The sequence below is a fragment of the Felis catus genome, chromosome D3, assembly GCF_018350175.1.
Source record: "Felis catus isolate Fca126 chromosome D3, F.catus_Fca126_mat1.0, whole genome shotgun sequence".
Classification (NCBI taxonomy): domain Eukaryota; kingdom Metazoa; phylum Chordata; class Mammalia; order Carnivora; family Felidae; genus Felis; species Felis catus.
The window spans coordinates 66,835,982-66,854,034 of NC_058379.1; the positions used below are offsets into that span (position 1 = coordinate 66,835,982).

Below are 18,053 nucleotides of genomic sequence, written 5' to 3' on the forward strand. Positions count from 1 at the left end.
GTAGGGCCTGGGTCATTTTGACTTTCGTCCCCGAATGGAAGCTGCAACAGAGACTGTTATGGGCTGAATCATCTCTCCCTCAAAACTCATATGTTGAAATCCTAACCCCTGAGGCCTCAGAATGTGAGTCTTGGGAGACAAGGTCTTTACAGAGGTAGTTAAGCTAAAATGAGGTCATTAGGGTGGGCCCTAATCCAATATGACTGACGTCCTCATTAGAAGAGGAAATTAGGACACAGACAGGAGGAAGCCCGTGTGAAGACGGAGAAGGCGGCCATCTGCAAGGCAAGGAGAGAGGCCTCCGAAGAAGCCGTCCCTGTCGGCACCCCGCTCTCAGACCTCTAGCCTCCAGAACTGTGGCGTATGAAGTTCCGTTGTTTAGGCCCCTGGCCTGTGGAACAGGAAGTTATGTAGAAGGATGACCAACTCATGGGTCTCTCAGATCTCCGAGTCTAGACCACGAAGTAACCATGAAGAGACTATCTGCGTTGTGTAATTGAAAAAGTAATTATTTGCCTTTGAAAACACTAAGGAATGTTGTCAACAGGTGCACTCTGGCTTTCCAGAATGACACGGTTAAGGGCCTGAGGTCTTTGAATTCTGGGAAAAGACAAAGGATCTCTGCTTAGGAGCTGATGAATTTGGCTCACGCCTGAGGTCCCGGTGGCCACGTTTGCCACTAAATCCCAAGTCCTCAACCAAGCACATCACATGCACTTGCACTGCCACTTGCTTAAAGCTTTCTCACGGGTTCCCACGGCCCTCAGACGATGACAGAATCTGGATCCCAGACCACACTGCTAGGCCTCACAAGGTCGGGCCCCCATCTGCCCCTCCAGCCACAGGGCTTCCGGGTCCCCCTCTCACACTGGCATTCAAGCTCCCCTTCAGAGCCTGGGACACAGCGGGCTTCCTCCTGGCACAGGGCCTTTGCACAGACTGGAACCTCAGTCTGGAACCTTCCTGGCCTACTTAATTCCTATTGCTCGTCCGATGGGAGCACCGGCATCCCTTCCTCAGAGAAGCTTTGCCTGACAACCCCCTCCCCACCCGAGCCCAGGTCAAGCTCCCTGCCATCCCCTTGTCTCTCTAGGGTAGTTATTAATGTCTGCTTCCCTGCCGGGCTGTGAGCTCCATGAGGGCAGAGACCACGGTGCGTGCGCAGCCGAGGGCTGGGTGGTGTTGATGGGAGGCTGAGCTGCCTCACACGTTGACCTCTAGAGAGGGTTACGTAGACCCTTGGTTAGCACAGGGACCAGAAACAACGCAGCTATTCCCAGCTGAATTTCTTAGAGCTTTCCTGCAGCTACTAAGCTTAAGGATTCTGAATGACAGCCCAGAAAAGCTGCCGCTGCTGGTGGTGGCTCCAAAAAGGAAAGAAAAGGGAGGGAGACACATTTATTTGTTTATCGAGCACCTCTGTGTGCTACTATGGATGTGGGCTCTCTGCTCTCACATGTTATTTCATCTAGTCTTTATGGAAACCCTTCAAAGCTAGGGAATAGTGTCCCAATTTCTATAGGTAAGAAAAGGCTCAGAGAGGTTAAGTAATTTGTATAAAGATGCAGAGCTCGTAAGATCCCAGGCCTGCCAGACCCCCGGGACCATGCTCTGACCTGATTTCCACAGCACATGGAAATCATGTCAAATAGGTAAAGGAGCCGTGGCTCCTGCCCGTGGGCCATGGACAGTGGTCCCAGGGATCACGGCAGGGGCCCACGAGTCCACAAGAGCATCCAACACCACCTGACCCCGAATAAACCATATTCCTCCCACATCCAGCTAGAACCGTTTTCAAACACATAGGAATTTTATTTGAAATTAAGTATCGTGGGGCGCCTGGGTGGCTCAGTCGGTTAAGCGTCCGACTTCAGCTCAGGTCACGATCTCGCGGTCCGTGAGTTCGAGCCCCGCGTCGGGCTCTGGGCTGATGGCTCAGAGCCTGGAGCCTGCTTCCGATTCTGTGTCTCCCTCTCTCTCTGCCCCTCCCCCGTTCATGCTCTGTCTCTCTCTGTCCCAAAAATAAATAAACGTTAAAAAAAAAAATTTAAGAAATTAAGTATCGTGATTCACACAACAAAGTCCCTCTCAGGGGGGACGACGGACTCATGGTGGTCCCGTGTGGGAGAGAAGGAGGGGGTGAGCACACACGCTGAAATGTTCCGCACAGGATGCGCTTCTCCTCCCGTGGCTTATAAAAGAGCCATAGGCGCCGTATTGTTGAGCGCGAAGCAGAAAGTACAGTTCTTCCGCGATGTGTGCAAAAAGAGACAAAAGAAATAGATCCATGCGCGAGGCTGGTTTACGCCGACTCTCTGGGAAGACGCACAAGGACACGCTGGTCGCCTCTGACAAGAAACGGGGGGCTCTGAGCAGGGGAATCTTCTCTGTGAACCTTTTTGGACTACTTGAATGTTGTATCACTCCAACACCAACATTTGGTAAGAAATGTAATCAATCAATATAAAATTTTTAAAAGGCAATAGCAAAGGGCCATGCTTAAAGCCTCCGCTCGGAGTACTGGATTTCAGGTGAGATGCTCCTGTGCCCTCTTCGGTTTCTGTACAAGAGGAGCCCGGCGATGATATCACCGAGACTGGAAATTGAGACAGGGACTGAATCCCCAGAGTCCTGGGGACTTGCAAACCTGGCCTTTTTTTCATGAAATGCAATTATCCCTGCTCTCCAAATGCCAGAGGTTTTGGGGGGGGAGGGGGGAGGAGGACCTAATTCTTGCTCTGCTGAGATCAGCCACCTTCCTGTCTCCTTCCGCCGTGCCCCACCCTGCCCCCTGGTCCAGCCCCATCCCACGTGCACCGTCACCCACCACCCACCCCGGCCACACTCACATGGACAGCACCTTCACTTCCAAGATTTCGTGTCTCAGCTCCAGGCATCTTGTGGAGTTATACTCAAACGGGCCCTCGTAAAACTCAAAGTACCTGGGAACCAACAGGGACAGAGGTTACTATGCAGAGAAGCCGGCCAGACCTTTGGGGGACTGCGGGGTTCTCGTGGGGGGTGGGGGTGGGTCTATTAGCCGGTCAAATACACACAGCACATCAATGCCACCCCAGCAGATGACCTAGTGGGAGGGGGCACCAGGACCTCGGGGGCCCTCTGGCTTGATCGCCGGGTGGTTGACTACTCAGAGCACCCCGCTATCCCAGGAGTGTAAGGGAGGGATGAACTCATCGTGGCAAACCATGGCATTCTGAAGCAGGCTGGGTCCAAACTAGTGGCTGCAAAGGAGAAGGGAAGTGGGGGGGGGGGACGCTCTGAGTACCGTGTCCTTCTCCAGCTTCCTGTGATCGGTCCCTGCCGGAGGCAGTGCTGGGAGTCTGGGCAGTGAGACCCAGACTTTCAACCGGTCCTGCCCTTTCCTGCCCCTTTCTCCTCCCCTTGGGCAAGTGCCACACGGGGACAGCCTCAAACACGGCCAAGATCTTCTGCTTTTGCTACTCATTAGCCCCCTTGACTCTCATGCTCCCAGCGTGACTGGGTGAGACTGACGTTTCTTTCTCCCCATTTGGCAGCTGAGAACACTGAGGCTAAACAGATAGGGCTCCAGGGCACACCAGCGGTAGGGCAGGGTCAGGCTCGGGCCGGGTCCCACGGCAGAGGGGCACACGCCCTTTCCAACACCGGCTGGCTGGCTCCCCCAGCCAGAGCCACCTCGGGATCCCTTCCGCAGCTCCACGCAGAATAACGCCAATTTCGGCCAGCGCCTGCCGAGCCCTTTCCTCGGGCCACACGCTTGCCCTGGACGCGCTCCCTTTTCATCTTTAGAACCAGCCTACGAGGCAAGTGACCATTGCAAGCATCCCGAAGAAGCCCCGGGGGTTGACTCGCTGGCCCAGAGTCGCACAGATGGTAGGTGGCAAAGCTGGGGCATGAACCGACACGTTGACTTGAGGCTGCTCTTGTCCACGCTCCACCGAGGACAGCTGGTGGCCCCTGAAAAGGGCCCTGTGGCCTCCCGCAGCCACCGGGGGGTGAGGAGACCTTTAAAACACCCTCCTCGCACCTGAAGTTTCACCAGCCCAGGGCAGGAAGAGGGCCTGGGTGGGGGGAGGGTTCCTGCAGACGAAACACAGCAGTTCACTGCTGGGCTCGGCCAGAGGCAGGACGGGGCCTCTCCTCATGGCCTCTCTCTCTCTCTGGAGTGGCCTCTCTCTGGAGGTTGCTCAGAAGGGGTTGGGCAGGGGCAGGGGCGCCGGGGTGGCTCAGTCGGTTGAGCGTCCGACTTCTGTCTTTGCTACCTCTGTACCTTTTGCGCTACAGGCCAGAACGCTAAAACCTACATTTCCCAGACTCCCTTGCAGCTAGGGTTGGGATAGAATCTAGGTTCAACCAATCAGAAGCATTTGCCCGAGACTGACTCAGAGCTGGGTTAGAGGTGAACAATGACAAGGCTCCAGGCATTGTTTTCGCGGGTGCAGAGTGTGGCGGAAGGGCACAGGGCACGGCTCTCGGAAACCGCAGGCTTAGCAGCACCTTCTTGATTACATCAGGGGCGGCAGCTTTCACGGTGGCCTCGTTTCACGGTGCAGTTCGGGGAGGCTCAGCCTTCGGTCTTTCTTCAGCTTTCCCAAAGATTCCGAGCTAGCCGTGCCCTAAATAAATCCCTTTCTGCTTTCACTAGCTAAATGGGCTCCGTTATCTGCCATTAAGAACAAGGGGTCAGCCTGAGGCCACCAGAAAAGCCTGCGACCTTGGCCGTAACTCACGTCACTTTCCAGTCGCACAACAGTAAGTGAGGGGTGGCATCTTACCACGGAGATCACTGTTTGCAACCAGAGCCAGGGCCACTAGGTCCTCTGGAATCCACTGGGTCACCTGAAGCCGTGGTCTCAGGCTGCCGCTAAGAAAAGCTCCAGGGTTATTTCGGGGGAGACTTAGCCCAGAGCTCTCGGGGGGTCGGGGGTCTTACAGACACATCGTGGACATGCCTCTAAACCCAGCTGTGTGACTTCGGTAAATGGCTTCCCCTCTCTGGGCCTCTTCTTTCTCCTCCTGAAAACAATCGGTTTAAACTAGGTGGTAGCCGAGGCCCCAGCCAGCACGACAATACGATCCCAAGTTTCCCTCAGTGTTTCCCACTCGCTCACCAAGCCAGAGTGAGACACAGTTTGTGGATGAATGACCCACCGACACGAGGAAGAAGCTCGCGAAGATCAGCCAGCCCCTCCGCCGCCTCCATGAGGCCATCCCTGCCTTACCTCTGCCAGCCTCCACTCCGTCTCCTGCTCTCCTGAACCCCCAGCCTCACCCATCCAGGGAACCAGGCAGTGCCGTGACTCCAAATGGTCTCGCGCCTCGTGTCTGGTGGCTATTAGGTGGACAGGCCTTCAGAACGGGGTCACGTCCTTTCTCTGCCCCCCACCCCGCCCCCCGGCCCAAGCCACCCTAGGCCCATCGCTTTTGTGAGCCTTAGTTTCCTCATCTGTAAAATCCACACACGAGAAAGGGGCAGTGCACGTGTGACAGGGCTGAGGTAAGATAGCGATGAGAATTTCACGGAAAGCCCCGGCACAGTGGCTGGCACGCAGCAAGAGCCCAAGAAACGTTTGTTCCGTTCTTTCTCCTTTCTCCTGCCATCAAAGGACAGGAGTGGCCAGAGAGTCAGCGACTTGCTTCTGGACCTCAGCTGGCTGATGGCAGAGCTGAGTCAGGCACGACGAACCTCAGGAAGCTTCTCCGCCATCTGGACCGGCTGGCGTCCTCCTTCGGCTGCTACTGGTAAACCTCTCCCCTGCCACCCTGCGCATAAAGCCCATGCCGTGTTCTGCCCGGACATGGCACTGTCCCTGATCACCCAACTCTGCGGCAGACTCCGTGCAGAAGCTATATGTGTTTCGGATGCTTTAACATCCGGGGCCTGGTTGACCCTGGGGCTAGCCAATCCCTCCAGACGGTAACCTCCCGTGAGCACACGTTTCCTATGCAAACAACCCAATCCAGAGCTCATAACCTGCCACCACCACTCCTCTCACATTCAGGGCCTCTTTCCCCCTGCCCTTATCATCCCAGGACCAGGTACCACACAGCTAGGGACAGCGCTTAGGCCCCAGGGTCCACCAACCCCTGTGCCCCTGACTCAGCTGTTTCTTCCCCAGAAACCCCTGTGAAGGCTCTTGCCCACTTTCCCCTCTCACCCTCTCTGCCTCCGACCAGCCCTGGTGGCCCCCTATGTGGCCTTTACGGTGCGACGTGCCTCCTGTGTCTAGGGATCTGTGAGTATAAAGTCTTCCTCCTTCGTGGCATTGACTCCCACTTCCGTGGAGTCTTGCCATACGTGACGATACCGGGCCCCAGCTACCCCGCAAACACCCCACGTGGTGCCTCAGCCAGGTTGTCAAAAGCGCCCCACACCGGGGTCTACAGCCCCAGGTGTCCTGTCTGAAAACGGAGCCGATGGCCCTGTTCCTGTCTCCATCCTACCCGGCTTTGCTGCTTTGAGCTGTGCTGCTTCATCTCCGTCTCTAAAGCTAACACTCGAGGAAGCAAGATCATAACAACCGCTGCCGAGAGCCCCCCCTCCGGACTCCGCTTCTGACGGGACACCCAAGGACTGCGTTCTGGAAAAAGCACGGTAATCCCTGTCTGGCGGGGACACAGACTTTGATGCGGACGTCACCAGTGAGGCTTCCGTCTCCTTGTGTAGTGACGTGGGAAGACGCTCCCAGGATGATGCTGAACGGGAAACACAAGCTACAGCACTGCGATCTCCCGAAAGAACGGTGAATGCACGGGCCGCAGGGAAGGGCCCTACCGAAGCACTGATGGGCGGCTTCTTTGAATAGTGGGATTGTGAATGACTGTTAAAATACTTTTCTGTACTTTTGTAAGTTTTCTGTAATGGGGTTATGACTCTCTCGCTATTGGAAAGCGCTAATAGATGCCCCTTTATTTAGGTCCTAGATCTCCCACGAAACAGTTCGAGCTTCCCATCAAACTGCCAGAAGTCTGAGAGAAGCAGTCTCTCCAACTTTCTGAACTCCACTGGCCTCTCAGGGTGAGTCAGTCGCTGTCTCTTTGTCCAATTCTCGAAAGCCGATCTCTGCCCGGCGCAAAGGGAGGGGCCCCGGCATCGCATTCGGCACCTCACGGGTATAAATAGTCACGGCCGCTCAGACCAGCTCATCTCAGATGCCACTTGGCTTCCGGCAGTCAAGTCCGGGGCGGGCGCCAAGCTGCCTCCATCCTGCCCCCTCCTCTGTGCCCTCAGGGACCATGGGGGGGGGGGGCGGGGGAAGGGCCAGGCAGCCCAGGCTGCCCAGCCAGCAGGTGATGGCCTCTGCTAAGGGAGAAGACAAACTCAGAGGTGACCACGGCAGTCCTGCGTGTTAGTTTCCATCCTCCTACCCAGACGCGGGCTCCAGTTCTGCAGGCTGAGGAGGCCTCTTGTCAGCGTGGCCGGGGGCCCTCACGCATCCCTGCCAGCCTTTGTCCATGAGCCTGCCCCTCATAGGGCCCTCCTGTTGGTCTGAACCCTCTCGGGAGCTTCATCAGGACCATGGGGTCTTTTTTTTTTTTTCAAGCTTATTTATTTGAGAGAGAGTGAGAGAGCACAGGTAGGGATGGGGCAGAGAGAGAGACAGAGACAGAGAGACAGAGAGAGAGAGAATCCCAAGCAGACTCTGCACCACCAGCACAGAGCCTGATGTGGGGCTCAAACTCACGAACCACGAGATCACGACCTAAGCCGAAGACGGATGCTTAACCGACTGAGCCACGCAGGCACCCTAGACTGTGGGGTCTTTCTTGGAGGTCCCAGAACTTGAGCCCCAGCAAGCACCTGGCTGGAACAAGATAAGGTGCATGCCTTCAGCTTTCTATCTAACACTGCCCCTCGTCCCCGGGTGCTGATGGTGTTCAAGAGGACAGGAGCCCAAGGAGGTCTCTATGTCCTTCAAGAGCCTCCACCAGCCCAGAGCAGGGAAGCGGCCCCAGCTCAGCAGTCTGAACCCCTGCACTCTTCTCAAACCGGGTACAGAGTTTCAGAGGACCACAGAGTGGTTTATGTATTCCACGCTGGGTAGGAATACAGTGAGGGTATGGCACCTCTGTGCAAATTAGGAAAAAGTACCTCTTTCTCCAGATGAATTAAGCCACATGCCAGTCACATGATTTATCAAGTGAGAGTGAGCTGGATGTCAACCCTGCCTGACCCCTTGGCTGGGTATCTTTGTGCAGTGCCCATCCTGCACAACTGTATGTGGCAGTCTGAGACTGGACTCTTTAACTTTGTCTTGTTTAATTCTCCCGACAGCCCTATGAGGACAGGCATTGTTTCCCCATTTTTATACCCAAGATTCAGACTGTAAGTGGAAAAGCAACTTGCCCAAAGTCACTCAGCTCATAAATGGGGGTGCTGGAAAGGGGACCTCAGGCTTTTAGGAGCCCAGAACCTATGTTCTTCAGTGACTGCAGTGTACTCCCTCTCCCTGATTCTGACAAGCCACGGTTATGGGGGGGTGGGGGGGATTTCTCGGCGAGCAACCCCCTCCCCTTCAGTGAGCTCCATGCTATTTCGGGGCCAGAACAGCTGCCATCTCGAGACAGCGCGCTACCCGTCAGAGCAAACGCACAGAAACCAGAGTCTGGAAACTGCAGCCTGACAATTCAGAGGACTGCGGCGTCTTCTCAAATAGGTGCAGAGAGAACCAAGAAGAGCTGGGCTGTCAACTGCAGGTCACAGCTGCCCAGAGGAGACACTCCCCCCTCCCCAGGTGGTAGAGAGACCTGACTCGGCCCCCTGGCTGGATGCTAGCTCTCCCTGGGCCACCATTTCCTCATCCATCCGTGGGAATCTGCAGAGGGGGTTGAAGGATCAGAACGGAGAGCTAAGAAAGCCTGATGTTCTGAATACAACCCTCGATAGTCCCGTGATCCATCCGCTGTCGGCGCGAGCTTCCCTGGAGGGTCGTTCCTGGCATGCGGTGGGGGCTGGGGGGTCAGGGGCAAAAGCCTGTTGCCACTCCTCCTTTCCACCCCCCCACCCCCGCCCTGTGGGTCTGCAGGGCCCCACACCCAGTGTGCCGACAGTCCACGCAAGCGTGCACGCGCGGGAGCCTTACTTTCTGCGCTGCACCAGGGAGCCCTGGAAACCTCCCCTCTAAAATCCGGCCCAATCACCCGGCACACCTCCACGCGTCTAAACGAGCATGGTCGGCCTTCCACCCGGACACCGCCCTACTGCCCATCTGCGCCTCACCACCATGCCCCGGGGGCCCAAGCTAACCGCTGAGACCTACTGGCCTCCTCTTACTTCCCCTCCCCTCCCCACCCCAGCTGGCCACCTCTGCTCCCTTCGGGGTCCTTCTCTCCCTCCCGGCACCAGGGGCGTGACTCGGTCCCCTTTTCCCACTGGAGGGTTGTCTCTGTCGAGAACGCTCTTCCTCACTGTGTCTTCTGGGCTGCTACCTGCTTGCACATCAGAGGCCAGCTTCCTGGCAGCCTTCTGTGTTCTGCCTCGAACGTGCCTACAGCCCCCGGCACGCTCCCCAGCTCAGTCCTTAGTAAACTGGACTTTGTGCAACTCCCCTCGATGGATGGCTCTTCTCCTCTTTCACTCACCGAAGATTTACTGATCCATTGCTACACGCCAGGCACAGTTTCAGGCCAGGATGCACTGACGACCAAGCCCCCCGCCCTCCTGGACTTCCACGAGAGGAGACAAATGAAATATTAATGCAACGTAGTGCCAAGTAGTAATGAGCTCTATAAAAGTAAAACAGGATAGGGGGCTGGAGGGTCCCTGGAAGGCTGGTAGGAGGTCAAGGAAGGCCTCTCTGAACAAACAGAAATGGAGCCCTCAGCAGGAGCGCAGGAAGAGCGTTGCAGACAGGGAAGGGCAAATAAACACAAACACCCCGAGGACTGAAAAAGCCAGCGGGCTGCAGGGACAGGGCAGTGGGGGCGGTGGGGTGGACAGGCAGAGGACATGAGGCCGGAGAGGCGAGCAGCACCAGGTCAGGCTGGGCCTGTGGGCCCCTCGATACAGCCGGGCGTTGAAGCAGAGGAATCGCACGGTCTGATGGAAAAGTTCCCTCTGGCCGCTGCAGGGAGGACGCACTGTAAAGCGACAGCAGACAGGGAGACGGGACTGTTGCCGCCTGAGAAGAGGGGGGATTGCACAGAGTGGCAGCTAAGACGTGGGAGAAGGCGACAGAGCAGGAAATGGGTTAAGGATAAGCTGATGACAAGATCTATGCAGCGACAGAGAGAGAGAGAGAAATCAACGGTAACTCCTAGGAGTTTCGCTTGGACAACTGGTTGCATCACAGAGCCATTTCGAGAGGAAGGGAATGATGAGGATACACAGCGCGGGCGGAAGTCCGAAGCCCCTGGGCCACCGTAAGGCTGCTGGGACTCTCAGACATTCGGGAGGACATCGTAAGTAGGCAGTCAGCAGTCCAGTGCAGAGGCCGGGGTTAGAGATACATGTTCCAGAGTCAAGGCACAAAGGACGAAGTGAGATCTCAGAGGAGGGCAGAGCACAGAGGGGCGCGTGCAGTCAGCTCCGACATTCAGATGGTGGCAGGGGAGAAGGGGCCACGGAAGGAGACTGAGAAGGGAAGTCTGTGGGAAGAAGGAAAACCCGGAACGCCCAATGCCACAGAAGTCAAGAGCAGAGAACATTTCCAGGACAGAAGGGTCGGCTCTGTCCAGAGCTAATGGAGGCCAAGGAAGAGGAGGATGGATGAGGTCCTGCTGCCCTGGCAACCAGACGGTCATCAGTGACCTTGACCGGCGCAGATTCAGGGGAGCCGGGAGGCAGACGCCCCACTGGCGTGGCTTGAGGTGAGGACGGAAGTGGGAGGTGCTGGACACGGTCACCGCGGGAGTCTGCGTGACGAGCAGAGTGGGTGCCACGGGCTGAAGGTGTGTGCCCCCCCCAAACTCACGTGCTGAAACCTAACCCCTCAATGTGATGGCATTAGGAGGCGGGGTCACTGGAGGGCCAGTAGGTCATGAGGGCGCAGCTCTCACGCATGGCATCAGTGCCTTTATAAAAGGGACCCTTCAGGGCTCTCTCACCCTCTTCCCACCAGGCGAGGGCACAGCAAGAAGATGACGGTGTGCAAGGCAGGGTGGGCTCGCATCTGACCCTGAACTGCGCTCTCCTCCTGATCTCGAACAACCAGCCTGCAGAACTGGGAGGGACAGTCAGTTGCGTGTGGGGGACCCGCCAGAGGAAGAAGGAAGAGACCCGAGTGCTCTGGAGGAGCCCCGGTGGAGGGTGGGGGGGGGGGGGGAAGGCTTACATCTGTACAAGGAGGCCTGCGCGGGAGGACAGCCTCTGTGAGCCCCATCGCCCCATCACCCCCGCCCCAGCACAGTCTTTACGGCCATCAACCTAGCAGGTGCAGGCCGTGTGCATGGCTACGTGGAGTGCGAAACTGGGACGGCCTCGGGCGCCTTCCTATCCGGGAGCCCCCTAAACTGCTGATCACGGGTGCATGCTTGGTCCTCCAGCCTGACCCCACTCCCCTTTTACTTGCCATTCTGGGAGCAGACCTGGGGGAGGCCCTGGCAGGCACCTCTGATCGTCTGATCTGGGCACCAAGGCTCAGAGAGAAAGTCCTCATACTCAGCCATGAGTCAGGATGAAGCTGGGGCCCGGATCTACCCAGAAGGTCCTCTCGGGGGACCCCACCACTAGTGCCTGAACAAGGTGACAGTTCAACGGATGAGGGAACTGGGGCACAGACCCATGCACCCAAGTGGTCATTTGCCCAGGAGACTCCATTCGGACTCAACCAAGGGCCACAAAGCTCGAGGGCCAGGGGGACTTTACCACACGGGACACCACCACTTGATGAGTCCCAGGACGCCAACGACCTGGCCTCCACAGACAGCCTCCTGCCTGCTGGCCACCAGAGGTCCACGTCAGGTACGTGGGAGGAGATGCGAAAGCTGCACCATCTCTGTTTTGCTCTTCCAGCACCCAGCCCAGAACATTCTGCCAAACCTGATTCCCCAAATTCTTCCCAGCTGGATGGAGCCCGAGAGAACTCCGGCCGTCTTTTTATTTATTTTTTTTGTCTTTTCTCACAGCCTTAAAAATTGACCGGAAAGGCTGATGCTAAACCAGACTGCACTCACGAGTCAGGTGTGTAGGGCGCAGTGCACAAACATTCTTTCCCTCGGGCTAATCTTAATTTTTTTTTTTTAACGTTTATTTATTTTTGAGACAGAGAGAGACAGAGCATGAACGGGGGAGGGTCAGAGAGAGGGAGACACAGAATCTGAAACAGGCTCCGGGCTCTGGGCTGTCAGCACAGAGCCCGACGCGGGGCTCGAACCCACAGATGGCGAGATCACGACCTGAGCCGAAGTCGGACGCTTAACCGACTGAGCCACCCAGGCGCCCCTCCCTCGGGCTAATCTTGCCCCCAAGGGCTCCTCTTTGAAATGTGGAGCCTCCAGGAGCAGGTAGAAGGAAGCATTTGTCGGGGGTAACAGTCAAGAAAGCACTAACCACAAAGGGGGTGGGAGAAAGACACAGAGGATAAAAGGCGGCAAAGAGATGGCGGGGAGGGGGGCGGTTGAGAGACCCTAGAGAGGTACCCGAACACCCGACCCTACCCGGGTTGACCTGTCCACAGTCCAGAAAGAACAATCCCTCCGTCTAGCACGGGCTGTCAGCCTCAAACACGGGAGAGGGGGATGAAATGCAGGATGGGGGGCAGGCGCCCGGCACAGCGCCGGGCACCCCGTCAGCCCCCGGAGCGCTTGGCCGTGGGCATCGCCTGTCAGGATCCAAGCCCGATTCTGCCCCCCACGGAAGCACCTCTGACTTCCACACTGAGCTCTTGGCACACCCACCATCCGTGCCAGGCAAATGTAGTACCTGATTACACACTGTCTTGAAACAATTGGGGAATAGCCGAATACAGCATAACGCAATGCGAAATTGAATGCCAGCTCTGAAAAATGACAGCCCCAAACCCTGGGCTGCAGAGGCCGGGCTGGACACGCACACAGACCTCACCCCAGAGCGAAGGGCTCTGGCCCGGGCCCTGGGCGCTCAGCTGGCTCGCTCTTCTGCGGAACAGAGTCTCTCGTCGCGTCAGTTTGGGGGCTTTTGCTCTTTCGTCCCGCGGCTGGTGCTAACCGCCCCCCCCACCACTTGGGAGGTCCCCTGCACCCCAACCTGGAAGCCCAGCAGCACAGGAAGAATGCTGTCCCAGGAACGGGCAGCTTGGATGGGCAGTGGCCTGGGGCCAGCTCTGCTCTAGACATCAGAGGGAAAAGTTCCTGGAATCGTCTTTGCACACCGGCTCTTGCCGTATCACCCAGACCAGGAGGGCCAGGGCGGTGCAGACTCTGGGAGAAGGGCGGATGAGGCCGGCCAGTCAGGGCACCTGTGGGCTGTGTCTGAAGCTGGAGGGTCTGGAGGGCCCTGGAGATGCACGCACCGTTCTTGGGATTTGGGGCATACCTGAACAAACACGGAACCGTGTACGTGCACTTGCTGGAGAGTTCTCTGGCGTGAAATGATAGAAGCGCAGATACTTCTTATAGAATATAGAGAGGCTATCCAGGAAAGCTTCAAGGAGGAGGTGAGTGGGAGGTGGATACTGGCAGGATGATAAGGAATTGATGTGGGGCTGGGGTCCAGCTGGCAGCAGCTGAGCCAAGCCCTTTAATGCTGCGGCCGCAGGCCTGGCTGACAGTCAGCACCTGTAGGACTGACTCCTGCCCCAGCGGCCCTCGGCCCCTCTGACCCGGTCCTTTCCCTGGGACACGCGGAGGCAGTGGAAGCAAAACTGCCCACCCTGCAGGACCGTGACCGCCAAGGGCGCTGCTGCCTCCCCGGCCCTCTGGGCGGTCACGGGGAGGGCAGGCGGCTGGGCCAGGCGAGGTGGCTCAAAGCACTGAGCTGGCCATGGAGGACGAGAGCTCTCCCTCATCCGCGTCCCACAGTTGCCACGATGCTCTGTGCGAGGTGTTTGGGAGGGCTTCTCAGTCAGTTACTGCACAAGTACACAACCTGCCTTCACTGCCTTCTCTACTTCTTAGCCGCCCCTCTCCCCCTCCCACAGCCTCCCTTTCCCCACCCGGCTGCCCAGAATGCCCAGACTCCCTACCACCTGCTCTTCTCAGATCATTCCACACTGTGAACGAGTTTGTGATTCAAAGTGCGGCCCCTCTGGGGATTAATTTTCAAAGCCAGTACCAGAGACAGACTGATTCAAAGGAATAGATCTCTAAGGGAGAATTCGGCCACACTGACATCTAAGTGTGCTTTTTTACCAATAGCCTTGACTACGTGCCTGCTTAATTCATTTTGTAATTCAACTAACGTTTACTGAGCCCCTTCTACTTACACACTGGCTGCTGAGAATTCAGAGGCGGAGAAGCACAATCACTGTCTAGTGAGGGAGACAGAAACATAAACACGTAACCGGAACGTGATGAGAACTGTCTTCTAAGATCTTCCTGCTTGTTCAAAGCACCCCACTTACACAGCAGCATTTGCTGATTAAAAATTATCCCTATCGGCTCCCTAAAGCAGTTCCCCTAAGGACTCCTATTGGACACTTTTAGACCTGCACTTGAATTAATAAAGCTATATGTCGATGTATATTTTACGACTCACACACTTTCCAATTCGGCCTGGCCTTCCCCGGTCTTCTCCTTGGACAACACTTGACCACAGCCATTAGGAGCTCTATCTGGCCTGGGTTTTCTGTGTGGTCTTATTTGGAGCTTTCCAGACCGATCGCTTGGACCTGCTCCTTCTCCTGGGCTCCTGGTTGAATATACAATTTATGAGTCATTCGCTTTTTTTTTTTTTGCCTCTTCTTGTCCTCTGGTTATATATGGTAACTCCTGACTTTCCCTTCCAACCGTGTTAATAATAAATAACACACTTCACCACACTCCGACACACCACACAACTATAGCGAGCAAAATATGGCATACGCACTGAATTACTCACTAGGTGAATAATACCACGAGGCACAGCACACGTTCCATGCGTGGAGGGCTGTTCACTGCGGTGTTTTCACCCGGAAGAGCACTTTCCACAGCAGCGTGAGCTCCCTCCCCAAGCCCTGCAAATCTCCTGCCAAGAGCTGTCCTACCAATTTTAAGGACATAAGGGCAGAAGCTCCAACGTATAGTCCAGTTCTAATTACATTAACCATTATTTCCGACACATGGGAACTGTACGTATTGTGGTTTCTCACATACGTAGTAGCTACTTTACGGGGTCAACCAGAAATTGGGATCTGACCCTGGGATTGTCCCAGAAGTTGGGATGTGTGGTCATCACATTTATTCCATGACCAAGGGGGCTCTGGGTCAAATGGCAGCCCTCCAGGAGGAAATCAACTCAGCTAGCTGGGGAGGTTGTGGAACAAAGGGTGCCTTAGTTCCAAAGCCAAATGGAAGAGGCCAGCAGTGACCCTGACCCTGGGGGATCCTGGGTGAAAGGGGAGGGGAGGCTGGTCTGGGTCACTGGGAGGGGGAGTAGTTAAGAAAGGAGGTGGGAGGGAAGCAGGAAATGGGGACCAAGAAAGTGTGGCAGGAAGAAAGGGAGGGGAGAGGAGGTGGGGTAGGGAGGCAGAGAAATTAGCAACAAAATGCAGAGAAAGGAGGAGAGAGAAAGGCTGTTAGCAACCAGAAAAGGAGGAAACAGAACTCTTGCTGGAGTCTCCCCTCCCCCCGGAAATGCCTGTGCCATCTAGCTCAGTTCATTAGCACCTTCTAGCCAAACCTCTCCCAGGGGGTTCTTCAGAGTCCTTCCCAGGAAGGTGGACACCTAGACCGCCCGCCATCCAGGCGAGCGAGTCACGAAAGGAAACGGAAAGACCAACACTGGGGGCTCAGTGCTTGGAAGGGGCAAGTCTGGACTCCCTGCTCTCACCGGGTGACAGCCCAGGGGCCCAGCAGCCGGCCAGGGCTCCTACCACTCATATATGGAAAGAACCGTACTCGTAAAGGCCAGGATAAGACCAGGTCCCCGAGGCTACCCCACGTCCTAAGGCCTGTCTGTGGACACTGCCGCGACTGATGTTTTTCTGACACTGGCACCACTTTTTTACTCTTTCAGAGCATTGAACAAAATCACACATATTGGGGGGGGGGGGTTGTCCCTGAAAAACACACTACTTCTCCTCTGTGGGGTCCATTTAATGTTCTGATGTCAAAATGAACAACAACAAAACTCAGGCCTCTTTCCAGGGAAACAGACCCGAGAGTTAGCACGCACTTAGAAAGGCAAAAATGAAGGGACCAAACGACTTAATTGGCCCCTGGAAACCCTTAGCTGGCGGGTTCCAGCCACACCCAGCTCTGAGCAGAGAGAGTTCTGCCAGTCTGGAAGAATTCCCCGCGACGCCTTCCCTGCAATGAGTGTGCCCCACCTGAGGATATTTTCCTTCATTCAACAAACACTGAACCCCGGAATGTACAAAGTGCCCTTCATTACTGACTGAACTCCAAACACGGCAGCAGAGCAAGAAGAAATATCCATGTGACCGTATGAATGTCAAATGTCAGCACCATCTTGATGGGAATGGCTCTTCCCCAGTCAAGGTCGGCCCCGCCTGGGGGCAGAGTAGGAAACACCTGCCCAGTGGGATGTCAGAGGACCCGAACCCACGCCCAACACCCAGCCCTGAGGCCACCCACACACCTGCCCAGTCTTGCAGGCCGACAGCCGAAATCTTTGTGGCAGGGACGGAGCCGAAGCCCCCACCTCAGATGAAAGCTGGAGCCTCAGGCTCCGCACCCCTTCCAGCTCCAGTCAGAGAGGGGCCAGTGAGTCCCTACCTTGTGGTTGGGTCTAGCCCTCACCCCTCACGGCAAAGGAGACAAGGCCGCTGCCAAAAGGCAGTAAGCTTAGGGCCTGCTTCTTCCCTGAGGGTAGCTCTGGGGCGGAGCATGGGGCAGGGGCTAGGAGGTCACCTCAGGATGGGCTTCCCCCCTCCCTGGTGGCTCACCGGGGGTCTGTACCTGGAGCTGGAGTCACTGCCGCTCTGCACTGCTGGGTCGTCCGTGACATTAAAGAGCCCCGTCCAATTGGCCAGCTGGTCGCCACTCTGCCAACCAAACTGGAGGCTTCTGGCAAGAAAACGAGGCAGTCGGTACTCAAGGCCCACATGCCGGGTTAAACCCATCTACCACAGAGCCACTTTCTGTTGTACCAAGTGACACATCGCCTTGACCACGCACTCGCTGGAGACAGAGGTGACGTCTACCCACGAGGATGACTGACGGTAACAAACCACAGCTCTGCTCACTTACATCCAGCACCCCCCCCCCCTTCACCTCTGCCTGCAGAGCTGAGGTTACATGCTGGATACACAGGGAAACTGAGCCTTGGCGAGGTCAAGGTCATAGAGCTCTCCTACCTCCTGTGTGGTGCGTCCCTCCACCCCCACCTTCTAGAGACTTCTACCAGAAGAGCTCCCGCCTGCCAGCACTTTGCCGTCCTCGGGGGTCAGGCACGCTGCAAAGCTTTTAATGAAGTCTGGCTCTGCTGGTCAACACACCTGGTTATTTCCGCTGCCTGCCCAACCCTGACTGAAATGATAGCAAAGGAACGGACAAGGCCGCGAGCATGGAGAGGTGACAGGAGAGGCCAGCCGCAGCACCGCGCAAGATGAAAGCAGATGGGTAACTAACTCCCTCAGCCCTGAGAGAGTGGAGCCCCGTTTAGGAGGAGCGCATCTCTTCCCCGTGCACAACTCAAGAAGGCTCTGAAACCGGGGGGCCGGGGCCCCTGAAGGCAGGAGCGCGGAATGGGGCTGAAAGGCCGGGGACCTAGGTTCATATGAGGCGCCCATGGACGCTGTGGCATCGGCCTGCCCGCCCCATGGCTGTCAGGAGGCCGCGCCGCGGGGAGCTGACCCACGGAAGTGCCTCAGTTCTCCTCATTCACGGACAAGCTAATCCGAAACCCACCTGCCCCACACCCCGCCTCACCGGTGGCTACGGTGGGTTTGCGGAGGGAACCAGACCAGGTCAAAAAAAGGATTGGGGGGGGGGCATGGAAAAATAGGGCGTGGGTCACCCGATCGCCCTAGCAC

The 18,053-nt window shown here is 56.5% G+C and overlaps 1 protein-coding gene and 1 long non-coding RNA gene across 6 annotated transcripts in view; one reads left to right on the forward strand and one right to left on the reverse strand.

Annotated features, from left to right (window-relative positions):
• ST8SIA5 (ST8 alpha-N-acetyl-neuraminide alpha-2,8-sialyltransferase 5) overlaps positions 1-18,053 on the reverse strand; it is a 58,498-nt gene that overhangs the window by 24,086 nt on the left and 16,359 nt on the right. For 3 of the 5 annotated variants that reach the window (XM_019815228.3, XM_011288019.4, XM_019815227.3), the window contains exons 2-3: positions 16,978-17,085; positions 2,850-2,942 (exon numbers count right to left, since the gene is read on the reverse strand). In XM_019815228.3, the coding sequence (XP_019670787.2) occupies positions 2,850-2,942; positions 16,978-17,085 (201 nt within the window). Of the gene's footprint in view, positions 1-2,849; positions 2,943-3,812; positions 4,333-16,977; positions 17,086-18,053 lie in introns of those variants that run through there. The other 2 variants (XM_045042204.1, XM_011288020.4) reach the window with 2 other exon arrangements.
• On the forward strand, positions 4,354-7,540 carry LOC123381419. The gene is made up of 4 exons (XR_006588341.1): positions 4,354-4,752; positions 5,607-5,742; positions 6,120-6,743; positions 6,918-7,540. It is a non-coding gene; the product is annotated as an uncharacterized LOC123381419 (long non-coding RNA).